General features: G+C 44.6%; 2 protein-coding genes across 2 annotated transcripts; both read left to right on the top strand.

The window, feature by feature from the left end:
• Nucleotides 1-3,201: 3,201 nt before the first annotated feature.
• LOC308167888 (inverted formin-2-like) lies at nucleotides 3,202-6,719 on the top strand (the record flags this gene model as incomplete). Its single annotated transcript, XM_080542365.1, has 3 exons — nucleotides 3,202-3,555; nucleotides 3,634-5,394; nucleotides 6,672-6,719. Exons 1-3 carry the CDS (start codon nucleotides 3,250-3,252, stop codon nucleotides 6,717-6,719), a joined length of 2,115 nt encoding a protein of 704 aa, XP_080398491.1. The 5' UTR covers nucleotides 3,202-3,249.
• A 5,937-nt stretch (nucleotides 6,720-12,656) lies between these two features.
• Nucleotides 12,657-16,174, top strand: LOC308167887 (inverted formin-2-like; the record flags this gene model as incomplete). The annotated part of the gene is made up of 2 exons (XM_080542364.1): nucleotides 12,657-14,849; nucleotides 16,127-16,174. The coding sequence occupies exons 1-2, from the start codon at nucleotides 12,705-12,707 to the stop codon at nucleotides 16,172-16,174; spliced, it is 2,193 nt and encodes a 730-aa protein (XP_080398490.1). The 5' UTR covers nucleotides 12,657-12,704.
• Nucleotides 16,175-19,962: the final 3,788 nt, after the last annotated feature.

Genomic DNA, 19,962 nt, shown 5'->3' with positions numbered 1-19,962 from the left:
TCAATGTTTTTCAGAAAATTAAACAGAATTTGCGTTGTTACTGTTCATATGTGTGTTGCAGTCACATATACGTAAACATTACGTTTGAATGGCTTACTGAGCTCGTGTTATTTTGTTCAAACCACACACGGTATGTCGGCTATTTCAGCACCGTGACGCGTTGTCCACCTGCTTATGATTCACTCTGAGGGGTTCAGCGTCAGTGCGCTTCGGTGCACCTTGCTGCCTGATTGTCTGTCCCTGTGTCATTCACTCTCAACATGGATAAAAGTACAATAAGCATTATTCAGGTGGAGTTCGATTCTCTATTCGGACATTATAGGCGCTATATGTGGGACTGTCGGTCCGATATTATTATAAAAAAATAAAAAAAATAAAAAATAAAAAGTGGATTCTCAAAATAATCTGCTGGGCCAAATATTATTGGTGACGGGCCAGCAATGGCCCACGGGCCGCCTATTGCCGACCCCTGTCCTAAGGCATCGGTAGTTACGAACGGGAAACGCTCCACATTTTTCTCATTGTCGAGAGGGACACGCCAGGGGTGCCCGCTGAGCCCACTCCTATTCTCATTCGCCATCGAACCTCTGTCTATCATGTTAAAATCTTCTCCAATAATAAATGGAATTTCTAGATGGGGGAAGGAACACAAGGTGGCGCTATATGCCGACGACTTACTGTTGTATGTATCTGAACCGGTGCAATGCATTTCCCATATAGTTCAGATGCTGCATAGATTTGGTAGCTTTTCGGGATACAAGATCAACCTCACTAAGAGCGAATGTTTTCCAGTGAACAACCTAGATCTCGCAATCCCACAATGTGACTTGCCCTTCCATTTGTCTAAATCTGGCTTCAAATATTTGGGAATTAATATTACACGGTCCTTCTCTAAACTACATGAAAAAAACTTCACGCCCCTTGTTAATAAATTAAAAGATGATTTACAGAAATGGAGGTCCATTAATTTATCACTTGCAGGGAAGATCAACTGTATTAAGCATTAAGATGAACGTTCTACCCCGATTCCTCTACCTTTTCCAATGTCTCCCTATATTCCTCCCAAAGTCCTTCTTCTCGTCCATAGATAAGTCCATATCATCTTTCATTTGGGGGGGGTAAAGTCCCTAGAATACAGAAAAGACTTCTACAGCGACATCGGTCCCAGGGCGGACTGGGCCTACCAAATTTGCTTTATTATCACTGGGCTGCCAATATTCAGAAAATCATATACTGGGTCCATTCACCACAGCCGTCTTGGTGCGAAATAGAAAATGAGTCATGTCTTTCAACATCCCTCTCCGCCTTGATTACCTCCAAACTCCCTCTATCTGCCCCCACACTACACCTCTAACCCTGTTGTTGTTAATACATTACGAATATGGTCACAATTTCGACGCCACTTTGGTTTAAAAGATTTCTCCAACCTAGCCCCTATCTGCAATAACCACCTTTTTGTCCCCGCCAGAATAGACAATGCTTTCGCCTTATGGAAAAGACTCGGTCTCTCCAAATTTAAAGATCTCTATACTGAGGGCGTCTTCTCGACCTTTAATCACCTCTCTCAAAAATTCAACCTTCCCCGCTCAAGTTATTTTCGATACCTCCAGGTCCGACATTTCATTAAAAGTTTGGATCCAAACTTCCCAAATGCACCACAACCTTCTGCTATAGATGATATCCTCCAAATTCCTCCCAATCTAAAAGGCCTAATATCAAGTATTTACTCTAGCATATCATCCCTCGGAGACACTTCCCTCCACAAAATTAAAGAGAAATGGCAGGAGGAGCTAGGGGACGTAATACCCGATGACTCCTGGACTGAGGCTCTGACGAGAGTTAACGGGAGCACATCATGTGCTAGACTAGGCGTAATCCAATTTAAGGTCTTGCACCGAATTCACCTTTCCAAATCTAGGCTAGCCAGAATCTATCCTGACGTGGATGAGAATTGTAGCAGATGTCATAACGCTCCGGCAACGCTAACACACATGTTTTGGTCATGTCCCTTATTATTTGATTAGTGGTCAGCAGTTTTCAGGACCCTCTCACAGGCACTAGATCTGAACCTGCAACCTAACGCCTACTCAGCTATCTTTGGCATAGCGCCAACTGACCAACAGATTATTAACAAGCATAAAGACATTGTGGCATTTGCCACTCTACTTGCTCGACGGAGGATTTTGCTTTGTTGGACATCCCCCAAACCACCGAATTCCTCCTTATGGTTGACTGACCTTATGCTTCACTTGAAACTTGAAAAGATTAAATATACACTTAGGGGGTCCAAAGACCGCTTTTATTTCACCTGGAACCCAATAATATCCTATTTCAACAAACTAAAAACCCTCCCTGACAATGCAAGTGCGCTGGATGCTGAGTGATGACATATGTTGTGAATCTATTTATCAGGATAAACCCCTAGAGATACATCATCTCGTTCTAGAGAGGGACATATTACAATCATAACAGACATGGTATCACAGACCAACACGACCATCTCATCTATCCTCACTTACAAATGAATTGCACTTTATTTCTCTTTATCTCTTTGATTACTTACCTGTACTGTCTTCATTACCTATCACCACTGTTATTATTATTATTATTATTTATTGTTGTTTATTTATATCCTTCGTCCTGGGATGCACCACTTGGGATTTTGTGGGGGGGGGGGGGGGGGGGGGGGGGGTTGGGACATGTTTGTGTTTTGTGTAAAAACAAACCAAAACTGAAAAGTATTATTTTTGTATATCTGTAACATCTCAATAAAAAGAAAGTAAAAAAATTATTTTAAAAAATAAAATAGAAACCATTAGACAAGGCGTTTTCAAGGCAAGCTCTTCTGTGTCAGGCAATTTAGAATGTTGAAGTTTTTCCAATTGTCCCATTGTGATGCAATAAGAAACTATTACAACATTTGCAACATTTGACAGTGCTACAAAAACACTGTGTGCATTGGCCATTGAGATAATATAGAGATATTGAGATATTGAAAGTACTGGGATTCATCTTAATTATGTATTTTCCAGTTTTGGATATACTGCCAATGCTGAGGTAGGTGTGGGATGCATTAAATGCTAATCAAATGTTGGTGGAACAACAGTCACAGTCACTTTCTGTAAGATTTCCCAAACATCAATACCTATGTTGTGTGTGCGTGTGCGTGCATATGTGCATGTGTGTTTATGTAACAGGGAGACTGAGGACCTGGACCTGAACATCCAGTGTGAGGCCTTTGAGGATTCCATGGCCGAGGATGCGGAGGAGATGGAGAGGGTGTACGGAGGCATCGACATGAGCAGTCACCAGGAGGTCTTCACCTCCCTCCTCACCAAAGTGAGCAGCTCCCCAGCCTCTGTCCAGCTGCTGTCCATCCTGCAGGCTCTGCTGCTGGTGGCTCCAGGACGGGGAGACGTGTGGCTGACCCTGGAGGCCCTGGCTGTCCGTGCCACTCTGCTGGCCCACGACTCACAAATGGACTCCGCTGAACGTTTGATGGAGCGCCTGCTCTCTTCCAAGAGACAACAGATCTCAGCCAGTCCCAAGACCAAGACCACCAACAGGGCAATCCAGACAGACTTGCTCGGCAGCACAACCAACCAATCAGACATGGCTTCCGTAACTCCCCCTCCTCCCCCTCCTCCCCCTCCACTTCCTGCTGCTACCCCAAACCCTCCTCCTCCCCCACCCCCACCCCTGCCAGGCACCACTTATGGTGCACCCCCACCACCTCCTCCTTTACCTGGGATGCCACCTCCTCCTCCACCACCTCTACCAGGGATGGGGCAGGGAGGTCCACCTCCTCCCCCTCCCCTGCCTGGTATGGGCCCCCCACCTCCCCCTCCCCTGCCTGGTATGGGCCCCCCACCTCCCCCTCCCCTGCCTGGTATGGGCCCCCCTCCCCCACCACCCCCTCCCCCAGGTATTGGAGGAGGTATTATTGTGCCCCAGAACGCTCCTCTCCCCAAGGCCAGCCGCTGTCCCACACTGCGCATGAAGAAGCTCAACTGGCAGAAGCTGCCCTCCAGAGTGGTGTCTGAAAGCCAATCCATGTGGTCGTCAGTGCAGTCTGATTCCCTGGAACCTGACTACTCCAGCATTGAGGAGCTCTTCTGTCTGCCAGTGACTGACTCAAAGGCCAAAAGTACCAACACTACGGTCAAACGAGAGCCCAAAGAGATATCCTTCATTGATGCCAAGAAAAATCTAGATTTGAACATATTCTTGAAGCAGTTCAGATGCTCACATAAAGACTTTGTAGCTATGATCCAAAATGGGGACCGTTCCAAGTTTGACGTCGAGGTGCTGAAACAGATGCAGACGTTACTGCCGGAGAAACATGAGATTGAGAACCTCAAGTCATACCAAGGGGAGATAGAGAAGCTGGCCGGTGTGGATCGGTTCTACCTCGAGCTCCTATCAGTTTCATGCTACACCATGAGGATCGAGTGCATGCTTCTCTGTGAGGAGACCCCTTCTGTGTTAAAGATGCTGCAACCCAAAGCTGAGCTGCTGGACGCAGCCTGTGAGAGTTTGAAGGAGAGCACCCGCCTTCCAAGTTTCTGCAAGCTCATACTTGACATTGGAAACTTCCTCAACTATGGGAGTCACATAGGCAATGTAGATGGCTTCAAGATCAGCACCTTGCTGAAGCTCACAGATACCAAAGCCAACAAGTCCCGTATCACATTGCTCCATCACATCCTGGAGGAGGCGGAGAAAACCCATGCTGACTTGCTGAACCTTCCGGATGATCTAGAGATCTGTGAAAAGGCTGCTAGAATAAATGTGGATTCTATTCAGGCAGAGTCGAGCTCACTGGTCAAACGGTTGAAGGGTTCTGAGAAAAAAGTGTCCTCTTCTTCTCAGGAGGATATCAAGCAGCAGTATCTCACTGCTATGAAGGGGAACCTGGAGGCCTGTGAGAAGCTGCAGGAGCTCTTTGCCTCCATCAAAAAGAAGAAGGAAGAGCTAGCAGAGTATCTGTGTGAGGACACGTCCCGCCTCTCACTAGAGGAGCTGTTCAACACCATCAAGACCGTCAGAGGACTCTTCCTTAAAGCAATCAAGGAAAACCAGACCTGGAGAGAGCAGGCCATCAAGGCAGAGAAGAGGAAGAAACAGCAAGAGGAGGATGACGCCAAGAGACCGAGGGGGGAGAACGGAAAAATAATTCGTAAAGCCCCCCCAGTCCAGGAGGAGGGCTGCATCATGTTGGACCACCTGTTGGCTATGATGAAGGGCAATGCACTAAGGAAGACCACCAGGGCCCAGGCAGACAGGGGCAGCCTGCCCTCTAATGACAAGAAAAGGGATAGCACCCAGCCTGAACATGCCAAGCTTGAGCGATCATCAGCCGTAGATACCCAATATGGCATAGAAGTGGACAAGGTGGCATCAACCATTCAGCAAGGATCGCAGGACAGACTGCCACACACAGGGGAGTCCACATCAGGCCTTCCAACAGGACTCAAACTGGATTAATCAGAGACCATCGCCCCCCTCAATCCTGGATTGGATCCCCTGCTCAAGGAGGGATCTTCAGAGAGAGATGAGGGCATCAGTGGCGGCTCCTGCCAAATCTCTCAGGGGGGGCAATTGTTGCGTTGATGGTTAAGGTGACACGTTCAAGGGTAAATTCACCTAAATCAGCGGGCTTAAATAAATTGACTCTCACAGCCAAAAAATAAATAATAAAAATAAAAAAAAGCTCTTTGGTCTTGCCCATTGTGGAGAGGTTGGGGTCTGATTGATTGAGTGTGTGGAGTGTGTCTTTTATAAAGGTAACGAGTTCAAACTGGTGCAGTTAATACAGGTAATGAGTGGAGAATAGGAGGGCTTCTTAAAGAAAAACTAACAGGTCTGTGAGAGCTGGAATTATTACTGGTTGGTAGGTGATCAAATACTTATTTCATACAATAAAATGCAAATTAATTATTTAAAAGTCATACAATGTGATTTTCTGGATTTTTGTTTTAGATTCCGTCTCTCACAGTTGAAGTGTACCTATGATAAAAATTACAGACCTCTACATTCTTTCTAAGTGGGAAAACCTGCAAAATCAGCAGTGTATCAAATACTTGTTCTCCCCACTGTAGTTACCGAAATAAAACACAGATCAAAAGATTTAATGTACGATTCAAGTAGCCGATGTCCTTGACAACTGGTAAATGTGGTGGAGCAGGATTTAGCTTCTCTGAGGAGTTAAGTAGAGAGAGCAGCCTGTGGCTGTGGAAAGGATTGGGCTTAAATTGAGGATACACTAAAACGTGAAACTGACAAGCGCCAAAAAAGCTCCCCTGCCAGTTCCTGCCAACAGAGACTTGTTGAGACCAGCGTGCAGGGGGTTGGCACGGGTTCACACCGAGGCTGGTTGAGGCAGAAATCGAAGGACGTCGTGTGTTTTTATATTCCTCATTCGATTCCATGCATTACAATAAGCCTGTCCACCGATTTTCTACCTCCATGGTTGGAACCACGAGACTAGACACTACATGGTCATGGATGTGCCTAGGGACACAGCAAGCATGACCAGGGAAAGTTGTCTCCACAGGACCTGAAGCACAAAGCACCAATTCAGTTCAAGAAAAGAGAAAGAGTAGAGAAATGTATGCTTGTTACACAGAAAGTGTTAAAAAATAAAACTGACGTCATAATCTGCCCTCTAGGGCCAGCATCAGGTGCAGATCAAGCGTCAAGGGGGTTACTATCGTTGAACAGAGAATAGTGGCTTTAAGATGGCACAGACAAGGCTCGTCTGAAAGTAAAACATCAAAATATCGAGGGCATTAGTTATAAGTTACCCCTAATGGGCCAGCATCAGGTGCAAATGAAAAGTAACATTATTTTAAAAAAAATATTGACATACGGTCACTGAGTACTGCAGAGTACTATTTTTGTTGCTTTAATAAAGGCTGGCAGTCTTTAATTTAACTGTTGTTGGTGTGGACTATATACTGGGGAGGTATTTGAATGAATGAATGGTCTTTATTGTCATTGCTACAGTACAGGTACCAAACAACGAAATTTAGGAGGGGTGGCTCCCCTGGTGTTAGGAAGAAAAAAAATATATATATATATATAATATTCAGGGGTCAAAAAATGTATACAAATATCGGATCGGTATCGGTATCGCCGATACCCGAAGCCCAGGTATCGGTATCGGTATCGGTAGTGAAAAAGTGGGATCGGGACATCCCTAGCTAAAATGTTGTCAGCGTTCATGGACCAAATTGGATGTGTCGATCCATGGCGCTTCCAATTTCCTCACGATAAAAAATTCTCGTTTTTTTCACACGTCCACCATTCGTATAGCAGAATTGATTACTTCTTTATAGACAGAACACTACTTCCCTTTGTCAAAAACGTAGAATATTCAACCATAATTGAATCTGACCATGCCCCAGTACTATTGGATCTGTCCTTCCCACTTAACTACTCTGACCGCGCTCCATGGAGACTTGATACCACACTACTAACAGATAAAGAATTCTGCCAAATGATTTCAACTGCCATAGACAATTTCTTGGAAACCAATAGGGACGACACTGTTTCTCCCTCCCTGCTCTGGCAGACCCTTAAAGTAGTAATAAGGGGGGACATTATTGCATACACATCTAGGCTGAACAAAGCTAGGAGGCAAGAACAGGAGCAACTTCTCAACTCAATGATTGACATAGATCATCAATACTCTGACTCTCCCACCCCGGAGCTTTACAAAAATAAGCTGAATCTCAAAGCCAAATACGAGTTATTAACATCCGATAAGACAGAACGTATGCTGCTGAAATCACGAGGCTTTGTTTATGAGCATGGGGAAAAGGCTGGTAGAATGTTAGCGCATCAATTAAAATGTAAATCCTCTGACCAACAGATTCCACAAATTAAAAGAGAAAATGGGGAGCTTACAACTGACCCCCTCGAAATCAATGAGACTTTTAGGGCATTTTATTCCAAATTGTACACTTCTGAGGCACCCAATGATGATACCAATATGCAACATTTCTTCACAAATTTAAATGCCCCTGTTATCAACCCTGTTCATAAAGCAGAACTTGAACTACCCTTCCAAGACACCGACATTTATAATGCAATCACAGCTATGCAAAGTAGTAAGGCCCCGGGCCCTGATGGATACCCCATCGAATTCTACAAAAAATTCTCAACCAAATTAACTCCGCTCATCTTAGAAATGTTCAATGACTCAATGGATAATGAGGCCCTGCCACAGACGCTAACAGAGGCATTCATAACCCTTTTACCGAAACCAGGGAAAGACAGAACGGAGTGTGGTTCACATCGCCCCATCTCGCTGCTCAACAGCGATGTCAAGATATTAGCTAAAGCACTCGCCCGGCGTCTAGAGTCCGTCACAGACGAGGTGATCTCCCCTGATCAAACTGGCTTCATGCTGGGCCGCCACTCATTCTCTAACATCCGAAACCTTCTAAATGTCGTACATTCTCCTACGTCCGAGGAGGTACCTGAGGTGGTTCTCTCCCTGGATGCGGAGAAGGCTTTTGACAGAGTGGAGTGGGCGTACTTATTTGAATGTCTGAAAGCTTTTGGCTTTGGACCCACTTTTATTGCATGGATCAGACTACTATACTCATCTCCTAAGGCAGGGGTCGGCAATTAGGTTTGGCCTCGGGCCAAATTTTTTTTGAGCCACTAGATGGCGGGCCCGAACATAATCAAAGGCTAATTTAAGTAATTGATTGTTTTAAAATGTGACACGTTCTAATGCTTTGACTTTTCTTTCGACTGTACACATCGCTAGTCAACTAACACAGCTTGTTTTGTGAACCTGCTAACAATGTAAAGTAGTGTTCTAGTTAACTAGGTAGCTGTCCAATCCATTATGTTGCAGTATTTTGGCTTGATTAGCGAGTTTGTGTTGTGATTCTCAACAACGTTGAAACGTAGTTTCACACTTTTCCATATTTTTGAATAATAAATGTGTGGACTGACGATGTAGCGTAGCCTAACTTATTCTAATAATTATGTAACAGTTTCATTCTGATAATTATTCCCCCCTCCTCCCAGACAAGGGCACATTATTATTATTGGATTGGTTGTTTGCGTGCCGGGTGAAGTTAGCCAAACATTTAACCTGCTAGCAAGAGAAACATAATGTCACTCTCCAAAGGTCTAAAGAGGAAAGTTGACGGTGGAAACAGGGCATTTAAAGAGGAATGGACAGCGAACTATACGTTCATCCTACCTGGTTTCATCAATGCAAAGCCGTTGTGAGAGACATTTTCCGTGCTCACAATGTTCCCTTTCTATACGCGAGTCGTCCTTTTCGTCAATGAATGCGATAAAGACGCACGAGAGGAATCGATGGATGCATAAAAACCTTGAGAACTGCCTGTGGATTAAAGTGACGTCAATATCACCAGATATCAAGCAAATACTGACCGATGGGAGATGCTTTTTGTTTGCGCCGATTTTGTTTTCAATGTTTTTCAGAAAATTAAACAGAATTTGCGTTGTTACTGTTCATATGTGTGTTGCAGTCACATATACGTAAACATTACGTTTGAATGGCTTACTGAGCTCGTGTTATTTTGTTCAAACCACACACGGTATGTCGGCTATTTCAGCACCGTGACGCGTTGTCCACCTGCTTATGATTCACTCTGAGGGGTTCAGCGTCAGTGCGCTTCGGTGCACCTTGCTGCCTGATTGTCTGTCCCTGTGTCATTCACTCTCAACATGGATAAAAGTACAATAAGCATTATTCAGGTGGAGTTCGATTCTCTATTCGGACATTATAGGCGCTATATGTGGGACTGTCGGTCCGATATTATTATAAAAAAATAAAAAAAATAAAAAATAAAAAGTGGATTCTCAAAATAATCTGCTGGGCCAAATATTATTGGTGACGGGCCAGCAATGGCCCACGGGCCGCCTATTGCCGACCCCTGTCCTAAGGCATCGGTAGTTACGAACGGGAAACGCTCCACATTTTTCTCATTGTCGAGAGGGACACGCCAGGGGTGCCCGCTGAGCCCACTCCTATTCTCATTCGCCATCGAACCTCTGTCTATCATGTTAAAATCTTCTCCAATAATAAATGGAATTTCTAGATGGGGGAAGGAACACAAGGTGGCGCTATATGCCGACGACTTACTGTTGTATGTATCTGAACCGGTGCAATGCATTTCCCATATAGTTCAGATGCTGCATAGATTTGGTAGCTTTTCGGGATACAAGATCAACCTCACTAAGAGCGAATGTTTTCCAGTGAACAACCTAGATCTCGCAATCCCACAATGTGACTTGCCCTTCCATTTGTCTAAATCTGGCTTCAAATATTTGGGAATTAATATTACACGGTCCTTCTCTAAACTACATGAAAAAAACTTCACGCCCCTTGTTAATAAATTAAAAGATGATTTACAGAAATGGAGGTCCATTAATTTATCACTGGCAGGGAAGATCAACTGTATTAAGCATTAAGATGAACGTTCTACCCCGATTCCTCTACCTTTTCCAATGTCTCCCTATATTCCTCCCAAAGTCCTTCTTCTCGTCCATAGATAAGTCCATATCATCTTTCATTTGGGGGGGGTAAAGTCCCTAGAATACAGAAAAGACTTCTACAGCGACATCGGTCCCAGGGCGGACTGGGCCTACCAAATTTGCTTTATTATCACTGGGCTGCCAATATTCAGAAAATCATATACTGGGTCCATTCACCACAGCCGTCTTGGTGCGAAATAGAAAATGAGTCATGTCTTTCAACATCCCTCTCCGCCTTGATTACCTCCAAACTCCCTCTATCTGCCCCACACTACACCTCTAACCCTGTTGTTGTTAATACATTACGAATATGGTCACAATTTCGACGCCACTTTGGTTTAAAAGATTTCTCCAACCTAGCCCCTATCTGCAATAACCACCTTTTTGTCCCCGCCAGAATAGACAATGCTTTCGCCTTATGGAAAAGACTCGGTCTCTCCAAATTTAAAGATCTCTATACTGAGGGCGTCTTCTCGACCTTTAATCACCTCTCTCAAAAATTCAACCTTCCCCGCTCAAGTTATTTTCGATACCTCCAGGTCCGACATTTCATTAAAAGTTTGGATCCAAACTTCCCAAATGCACCACAACCTTCTGCTATAGATGATATCCTCCAAATTCCTCCCAATCTAAAAGGCCTAATATCAAGTATTTACTCTAGCATATCATCCCTCGGAGACACTTCCCTCCACAAAATTAAAGAGAAATGGCAGGAGGAGCTAGGGGACGTAATACCCGATGACTCCTGGACTGAGGCTCTGACGAGAGTTAACGGGAGCACATCATGTGCTAGACTAGGCGTAATCCAATTTAAGGTCTTGCACCGAATTCACCTTTCCAAATCTAGGCTAGCCAGAATCTATCCTGACGTGGATGAGAATTGTAGCAGATGTCATAACGCTCCGGCAACGCTAACACACATGTTTTGGTCATGTCCCTTATTATTTGATTATTGGTCAGCAGTTTTCAGGACCCTCTCACAGGCACTAGATCTGAACCTGCAACCTAACGCCTACTCAGCTATCTTTGGCATAGCGCCAACTGACCAACAGATTATTAACAAGCATAAAGACATTGTGGCATTTGCCACTCTACTTGCTCGACGGAGGATTTTGCTTTGTTGGACATCCCCCAAACCACCGAATTCCTCCTTATGGTTGACTGACCTTATGCTTCACTTGAAACTTGAAAAGATTAAATATACACTTAGGGGGTCCAAAGACCGCTTTTATTTCACCTGGAACCCAATAATATCCTATTTCAACAAACTAAAAACCCTCCCTGACAATGCAAGTGCGCTGGATGCTGAGTGATGACATATGTTGTGAATCTATTTATCAGGATAAACCCCTAGAGATACATCATCTCGTTCTAGAGAGGGACATATTACAATCATAACAGACATGGTATCACAGACCAACACGACCATCTCATCTATCCTCACTTACAAATGAATTGCACTTTATTTCTCTTTATCTCTTTGATTACTTACCTGTACTGTCTTCATTACCTATCACCACTGTTATTATTATTATTATTATTTATTGTTGTTTATTTATATCCTTCGTCCTGGGATGCACCACTTGGGATTTTGTGGGGGGGGGGGGGGGGGGGGGGTTGGGACATGTTTGTGTTTTGTGTAAAAACAAACCAAAACTGAAAAGTATTATTTTTGTATATCTGTAACATCTCAATAAAAAGAAAGTAAAAAAAATATTTAAAAAAATAAAATAGAAACCATTAGACAAGGCGTTTTCAAGGCAAGCTCTTCTGTGTCAGGCAATTTAGAATGTTGAAGTTTTTCCAATTGTCCCATTGTGATGCAATAAGAAACTATTACAACATTTGCAACATTTGACAGTGCTACAAAAACACTGTGTGCATTGGCCATTGAGATAATATAGAGATATTGAGATATTGAAAGTACTGGGATTCATCTTAATTATGTATTTTCCAGTTTTGGATATACTGCCAATGCTGAGGTAGGTGTGGGATGCATTAAATGCTAATCAAATGTTGGTGGAACAACAGTCACAGTCACTTTCTGTAAGATTTCCCAAACATCAATACCTATGTTGTGTGTGCGTGTGCGTGCATATGTGCATGTGTGTTTATGTAACAGGGAGACTGAGGACCTGGACCTGAACATCCAGTGTGAGGCCTTTGAGGATTCCATGGCCGAGGATGCGGAGGAGATGGAGAGGGTGTACGGAGGCATCGACATGAGCAGTCACCAGGAGGTCTTCACCTCCCTCCTCACCAAAGTGAGCAGCTCCCCAGCCTCTGTCCAGCTGCTGTCCATCCTGCAGGCTCTGCTGCTGGTGGCTCCAGGACGGGGAGACGTGTGGCTGACCCTGGAGGCCCTGGCTGTCCGTGCCACTCTGCTGGCCCACGACTCACAAATGGACTCCGCTGAACGTTTGATGGAGCGCCTGCTCTCTTCCAAGAGACAACAGATCTCAGCCAGTCCCAAGACCAAGACCACCAACAGGGCAATCCAGACAGACTTGCTCGGCAGCACAACCAACCAATCAGACATGGCTTCCGTAACTCCCCCTCCTCCCCCTCCTCCCCCTCCACTTCCTGCTGCTACCCCAAACCCTCCTCCTCCCCCACCCCCACCCCTGCCAGGCACCACTTATGGTGCACCCCCACCACCTCCTCCTTTACCTGGGATGCCACCTCCTCCTCCACCACCTCTACCAGGGATGGGGCAGGGAGGTCCACCTCCTCCCCCTCCCCTGCCTGGTATGGGCCCCCCACCTCCCCCTCCCCTGCCTGGTATGGGCCCCCCACCTCCCCCTCCCCTGCCTGGTATGGGCCCCCCTCCCCCACCACCCCCTCCCCCAGGTATTGGAGGAGGTATTATTGTGCCCCAGAACGCTCCTCTCCCCAAGGCCAGCCGCTGTCCCACACTGCGCATGAAGAAGCTCAACTGGCAGAAGCTGCCCTCCAGAGTGGTGTCTGAAAGCCAATCCATGTGGTCGTCAGTGCAGTCTGATTCCCTGGAACCTGACTACTCCAGCATTGAGGAGCTCTTCTGTCTGCCAGTGACTGACTCAAAGGCCAAAAGTACCAACACTACGGTCAAACGAGAGCCCAAAGAGATATCCTTCATTGATGCCAAGAAAAATCTAGATTTGAACATATTCTTGAAGCAGTTCAGATGCTCACATAAAGACTTTGTAGCTATGATCCAAAATGGGGACCGTTCCAAGTTTGACGTCGAGGTGCTGAAACAGATGCAGACGTTACTGCCGGAGAAACATGAGATTGAGAACCTCAAGTCATACCAAGGGGAGATAGAGAAGCTGGCCGGTGTGGATCGGTTCTACCTCGAGCTCCTATCAGTTTCATGCTACACCATGAGGATCGAGTGCATGCTTCTCTGTGAGGAGACCCCTTCTGTGTTAAAGATGCTGCAACCCAAAGCTGAGCTGCTGGACGCAGCCTGTGAGAGTTTGAAGGAGAGCACCCGCCTTCCAAGTTTCTGCAAGCTCATACTTGACATTGGAAACTTCCTCAACTATGGGAGTCACATAGGCAATGCAGATGGCTTCAAGATCAGCACCTTGCTGAAGCTCACAGATACCAAAGCCAACAAGTCCCGTATCACATTGCTCCATCACATCCTGGAGGAGGCGGAGAAAACCCATGCTGACTTGCTGAACCTTCCGGATGATCTAGAGATCTGTGAAAAGGCTGCTAGAATAAATGTGGATTCTATTCAGGCAGAGTCGAGCTCACTGGTCAAACGGTTGAAGGGTTCTGAGAAAAAAGTGTCCTCTTCTTCTCAGGAGGATATCAAGCAGCAGTATCTCACTGCTATGAAGGGGAACCTGGAGGCCTGTGAGAAGCTGCAGGAGCTCTTTGCCTCCATCAAAAAGAAGAAGGAAGAGCTAGCAGAGTATCTGTGTGAGGACACGTCCCGCCTCTCACTAGAGGAGCTGTTCAACACCATCAAGACCTTCAGAGGACTCTTCCTTAAAGCAATCAAGGAAAACCAGACCTGGAGAGAGCAGGCCATCAAGGCAGAGAAGAGGAAGAAACAGCAAGAGGAGGATGACGCCAAGAGACCGAGGGGGGAGAACGGAAAAATAATTCGTAAAGCCCCCCCAGTCCAGGAGGAGGGCTGCATCATGTTGGACCACCTGTTGGCTATGATGAAGGGCAATGCACTAAGGAAGACCACCAGGGCCCAGGCAGACAGGGGCAGCCTGCCCTCTAATGACAAGAAAAGGGATAGCACCCAGCCTGAACATGCCAAGCTTGAGCGATCATCAGCCGTAGATACCCAATATGGCATAGAAGTGGACAAGGTGGCATCAACCATTCAGCAAGGATCGCAGGACAGACTGCCACACACAGGGGAGTCCACATCAGGCCTTCCAACAGGACTCAAACTGGATTAATCAGAGACCATCGCCCCCCTCAATCCTGGATTGGATCCCCTGCTCAAGGAGGGATCTTCAGAGAGAGATGAGGGCATCAGTGGCGGCTCCTGCCAAATCTCTCAGGGGGGGCAATTGTTGCGTTGATGGTTAAGGTGACACGTTCAAGGGTAAATTCACCTAAATCAGCGGGCTTAAATAAATTGACTCTCACAGCCAAAAAATAAATAATAAAAATAAAAAAAAGCTCTTTGGTCTTGCCCATTGTGGAGAGGTTGGGGTCTGATTGATTGAGTGTGTGGAGTGTGTCTTTTATAAAGGTAACGAGTTCAAACTGGTGCAGTTAATACAGGTAATGAGTGGAGAATAGGAGGGCTTCTTAAAGAAAAACTAACAGGTCTGTGAGAGCTGGAATTATTACTGGTTGGTAGGTGATCAAATACTTATTTCATACAATAAAATGCAAATTAATTATTTAAAAGTCATACAATGTGATTTTCTGGATTTTTGTTTTAGATTCCGTCTCTCACAGTTGAAGTGTACCTATGATAAAAATTACAGACCTCTACATTCTTTCTAAGTGGGAAAACCTGCAAAATCAGCAGTGTATCAAATACTTGTTCTCCCCACTGTAGTTACCGAAATAAAACACAGATCAAAAGATTTAATGTACGATTCAAGTAGCCGATGTCCTTGACAACTGGTAAATGTGGTGGAGCAGGATTTAGCTTCTCTGAGGAGTTAAGTAGAGAGAGCAGCCTGTGGCTGTGGAAAGGATTGGGCTTAAATTGAGGATACACTAAAACGTGAAACTGACAAGCGCCAAAAAAGCTCCCCTGCCAGTTCCTGCCAACAGAGACTTGTTGAGACCAGCGTGCAGGGGGTTGGCACGGGTTCACACCGAGGCTGGTTGAGGCAGAAATCGAAGGACGTCGTGTGTTTTTATATTCCTCATTCGATTCCATGCATTACAATAAGCCTGTCCACCGATTTTCTACCTCCATGGTTGGAACCACGAGACTAGACACTACATGGTCATGGATGTGCCTAGGGACACAGCAAGCATGACCAGGGAAAGTTGTCTCCACAGGACCTGAAGCACAAAGCACCAATTCAGTTCAAGAAAAGAGAAAGAGTAGAGAAATGTATGCTTGTTACACAGAAAGTGTTAAAAAATAAAACTGACGTCATAATCTGCCCTCTAGGGCCAGCATCAGGTGCAGATCAAGCGTCAAGGGGGTTACTATCGTTGAACAGAGAATAGTGGCTTTAAGATGGCACAGACAAGGCTCGTCTGAAAGTAAAACATCAAAATATCGAGGGCATTAGTTATAAGTTACCCCTAATGGGCCAGCATCAGGTGCAAATGAAAAGTAACATTATTTTAAAAAAAATATTGACATACGGTCACTGAGTACTGCAGAGTACTATTTTTGTTGCTTTAATAAAGGCTGGCAGTCTTTAATTTAACTGTTGTTGGTGTGGACTATATACTGGGGAGGTATTTGAATGAATGAATGAATGAATGGTCTTTATTGTCATTGCTACAGTACAGGTACCAAACAACGAAATTTAGGAGGGGTGGCTCCCCTGGTGTTAGGAAAAAAAAAAAATATATATATATATAATATTCAGGGGTCAAAAAATGTATACAAATATCGGATCGGTATCGGTATCGCCGATACCCGAAGCCCAGGTATCGGTATCGGTAGTGAAAAAGTGGGATCGGGACATCCCTAGCTAAAATGTTGTCAGCGTTCATGGACCAAATTGGATGTGTCGATCCATGGCGCTTCCAATTTCCTCACGATAAAAAATTCTCGTTTTTTTCACACGTCCACCATTCGTATAGCAGAATTGATTACTTCTTTATAGACAGAACACTACTTCCCTTTGTCAAAAACGTAGAATATTCAACCATAATTGAATCTGACCATGCCCCAGTACTATTGGATCTGTCCTTCCCACTTAACTACTCTGACCGCGCTCCATGGAGACTTGATACCACACTACTAACAGATAAAGAATTCTGCCAAATGATTTCAACTGCCATAGACAATTTCTTGGAAACCAATAGGGACGACACTGTTTCTCCCTCCCTGCTCTGGCAGACCCTTAAAGTAGTAATAAGGGGGGACATTATTGCATACACATCTAGGCTGAACAAAGCTAGGAGGCAAGAACAGGAGCAACTTCTCAACTCAATGATTGACATAGATCATCAATACTCTGACTCTCCCACCCCGGAGCTTTACAAAAATAAGCTGAATCTCAAAGCCAAATACGAGTTATTAACATCCGATAAGACAGAACGTATGCTGCTGAAATCACGAGGCTTTGTTTATGAGCATGGGGAAAAGGCTGGTAGAATGTTAGCGCATCAATTAAAATGTAAATCCTCTGACCAACAGATTCCACAAATTAAAAGAGAAAATGGGGAGCTTACAACTGACCCCCTCGAAATCAATGAGACTTTTAGGGCATTTTATTCCAAATTGTACACTTCTGAGGCACCCAATGATGATACCAATATGCAACATTTCTTCACAAATTTAAATGCCCCTGTTATCAACCCTGTTCATAAAGCAGAACTTGAACTACCCTTCCAAGACACCGACATTTATAATGCAATCACAGCTATGCAAAGTAGTAAGGCCCCGGGCCCTGATGGATACCCCATCGAATTCTACAAAAAATTCTCAACCAAATTAACTCCGCTCATCTTAGAAATGTTCAATGACTCAATGGATAATGAGGCCCTGCCACAGACGCTAACAGAGGCATTCATAACCCTTTTACCGAAACCAGGGAAAGACAGAACGGAGTGTGGTTCACATCGCCCCATCTCGCTGCTCAACAGCGATGTCAAGATATTAGCTAAAGCACTCGCCCGGCGTCTAGAGTCCGTCACAGACGAGGTGATCTCCCCTGATCAAACTGGCTTCATGCTGGGCCGCCACTCATTCTCTAACATCCGAAACCTTCTAAATGTCGTACATTCTCCTACGTCCGAGGAGGTACCTGAGGTGGTTCTCTCCCTGGATGCGGAGAAGGCTTTTGACAGAGTGGAGTGGGCGTACTTATTTGAATGTCTGAAAGCTTTTGGCTTTGGACCCACTTTTATTGCATGGATCAGACTACTATACTCATCTCCTAAGGCAGGGGTCGGCAATTAGGTTTGGCCTCGGGCCAATTTTTTTTTGAGCCACTAGATGGCGGGCCCGAACATAATCAAAGGCTAATTTAAGTAATTGATTGTTTTAAAATGTGACACGTTCTAATGCTTTGACTTTTCTTTCGACTGTACACATCGCTAGTCAACTAACACAGCTTGTTTTGTGAACCTGCTAACAATGTAAAGTAGTGTTCTAGTTAACTAGGTAGCTGTCCAATCCATTATGTTGCAGTATTTTGGCTTGATTAGCGAGTTTGTGTTGTGATTCTCAACAACGTTGAAACGTAGTTTCACACTTTTCCATATTTTTGAATAATAAATGTGTGGACTGACGATGTAGCGTAGCCTAACTTATTCTAATAATTATGTAACAGTTTCATTCTGATAATTATTCCCCCCTCCTCCCAGACAAGGTCACATTATTATTATTGGATTGGTTGTTTGCGTGCCGGGTGAAGTTAGCCAAACATTTAACCTGCTAGCAAGAGAAACATAATGTCACTCTCCAAAGGTCTAAAGAGGAAAGTTGACGGTGGAAACAGGGCATTTAAAGAGGAATGGACAGCGAACTATACGTTCATCCTACCTGGTTTCATCAATGCAAAGCCGTTGTGAGAGACATTTTCCGTGCTCACAATGTTCCCTTTCTATACGCGAGTCGTCCTTTTCGTCAATGAATGCGATAAAGACGCACGAGAGGAATCGATGGATGCATAAAAACCTTGAGAACTGCCTGTGGATTAAAGTGACGTCAATATCACCAGATATCAAGCAAATACTGACCGATGGGAGATGCTTTTTGTTTGCGCCGATTTTGTTTTCAATGTTTTTCAGAAAATTAAACAGAATTTGCGTTGTTACTGTTCATATGTGTGTTGCAGTCACATATACGTAAACATTACGTTTGAATGGCTTACTGAGCTCGTGTTATTTTGTTCAAACCACACACGGTATGTCGGCTATTTCAGCACCGTGACGCGTTGTCCACCTGCTTATGATTCACTCTGAGGGGTTCAGCGTCAGTGCGCTTCGGTGCACCTTGCTGCCTGATTGTCTGTCCCTGTGTCATTCACTCTCAACATGGATAAAAGTACAATAAGCATTATTCAGGTGGAGTTCGATTCTCTATTCGGACATTATAGGCGCTATATGTGGGACTGTCGGTCCGATATTATTATAAAAAAATAAAAAAAATAAAAAATAAAAAGTGGATTCTCAAAATAATCTGCTGGGCCAAATATTATTGGTGACGGGCCAGCAATGGCCCACGGGCCGCCTATTGCCGACCCCTGTCCTAAGGCATCGGTAGTTACGAACGGGAAACGCTCCACATTTTTCTCATTGTCGAGAGGGACACGCCAGGGGTGCCCGCTGAGCCCACTCCTATTCTCATTCGCCATCGAACCTCTGTCTATCATGTTAAAATCTTCTCCAATAATAAATGGAATTTCTAGATGGGGGAAGGAACACAAGGTGGCGCTATATGCCGACGACTTACTGTTGTATGTATCTGAACCGGTGCAATGCATTTCCCATATAGTTCAGATGCTGCATAGATTTGGTAGCTTTTCGGGATACAAGATCAACCTCACTAAGAGCGAATGTTTTCCAGTGAACAACCTAGATCTCGCAATCCCACAATGTGACTTGCCCTTCCATTTGTCTAAATCTGGCTTCAAATATTTGGGAATTAATATTACACGGTCCTTCTCTAAACTACATGAAAAAAACTTCACGCCCCTTGTTAATAAATTAAAAGATGATTTACAGAAATGGAGGTCCATTAATTTATCACTGGCAGGGAAGATCAACTGTATTAAGCATTAAGATGAACGTTCTACCCCGATTCCTCTACCTTTTCCAATG

Source organism: Nansenia antarctica (genome assembly GCF_963989245.1).
Source record: "Nansenia antarctica genome assembly, chromosome: 11".
Classification (NCBI taxonomy): Eukaryota; Metazoa; Chordata; class Actinopteri; order Argentiniformes; family Microstomatidae; genus Nansenia; species Nansenia antarctica.
Note: the sequence above shows the minus strand (reverse complement) of the source record. Positions and strands in the feature narration are given on the sequence as shown.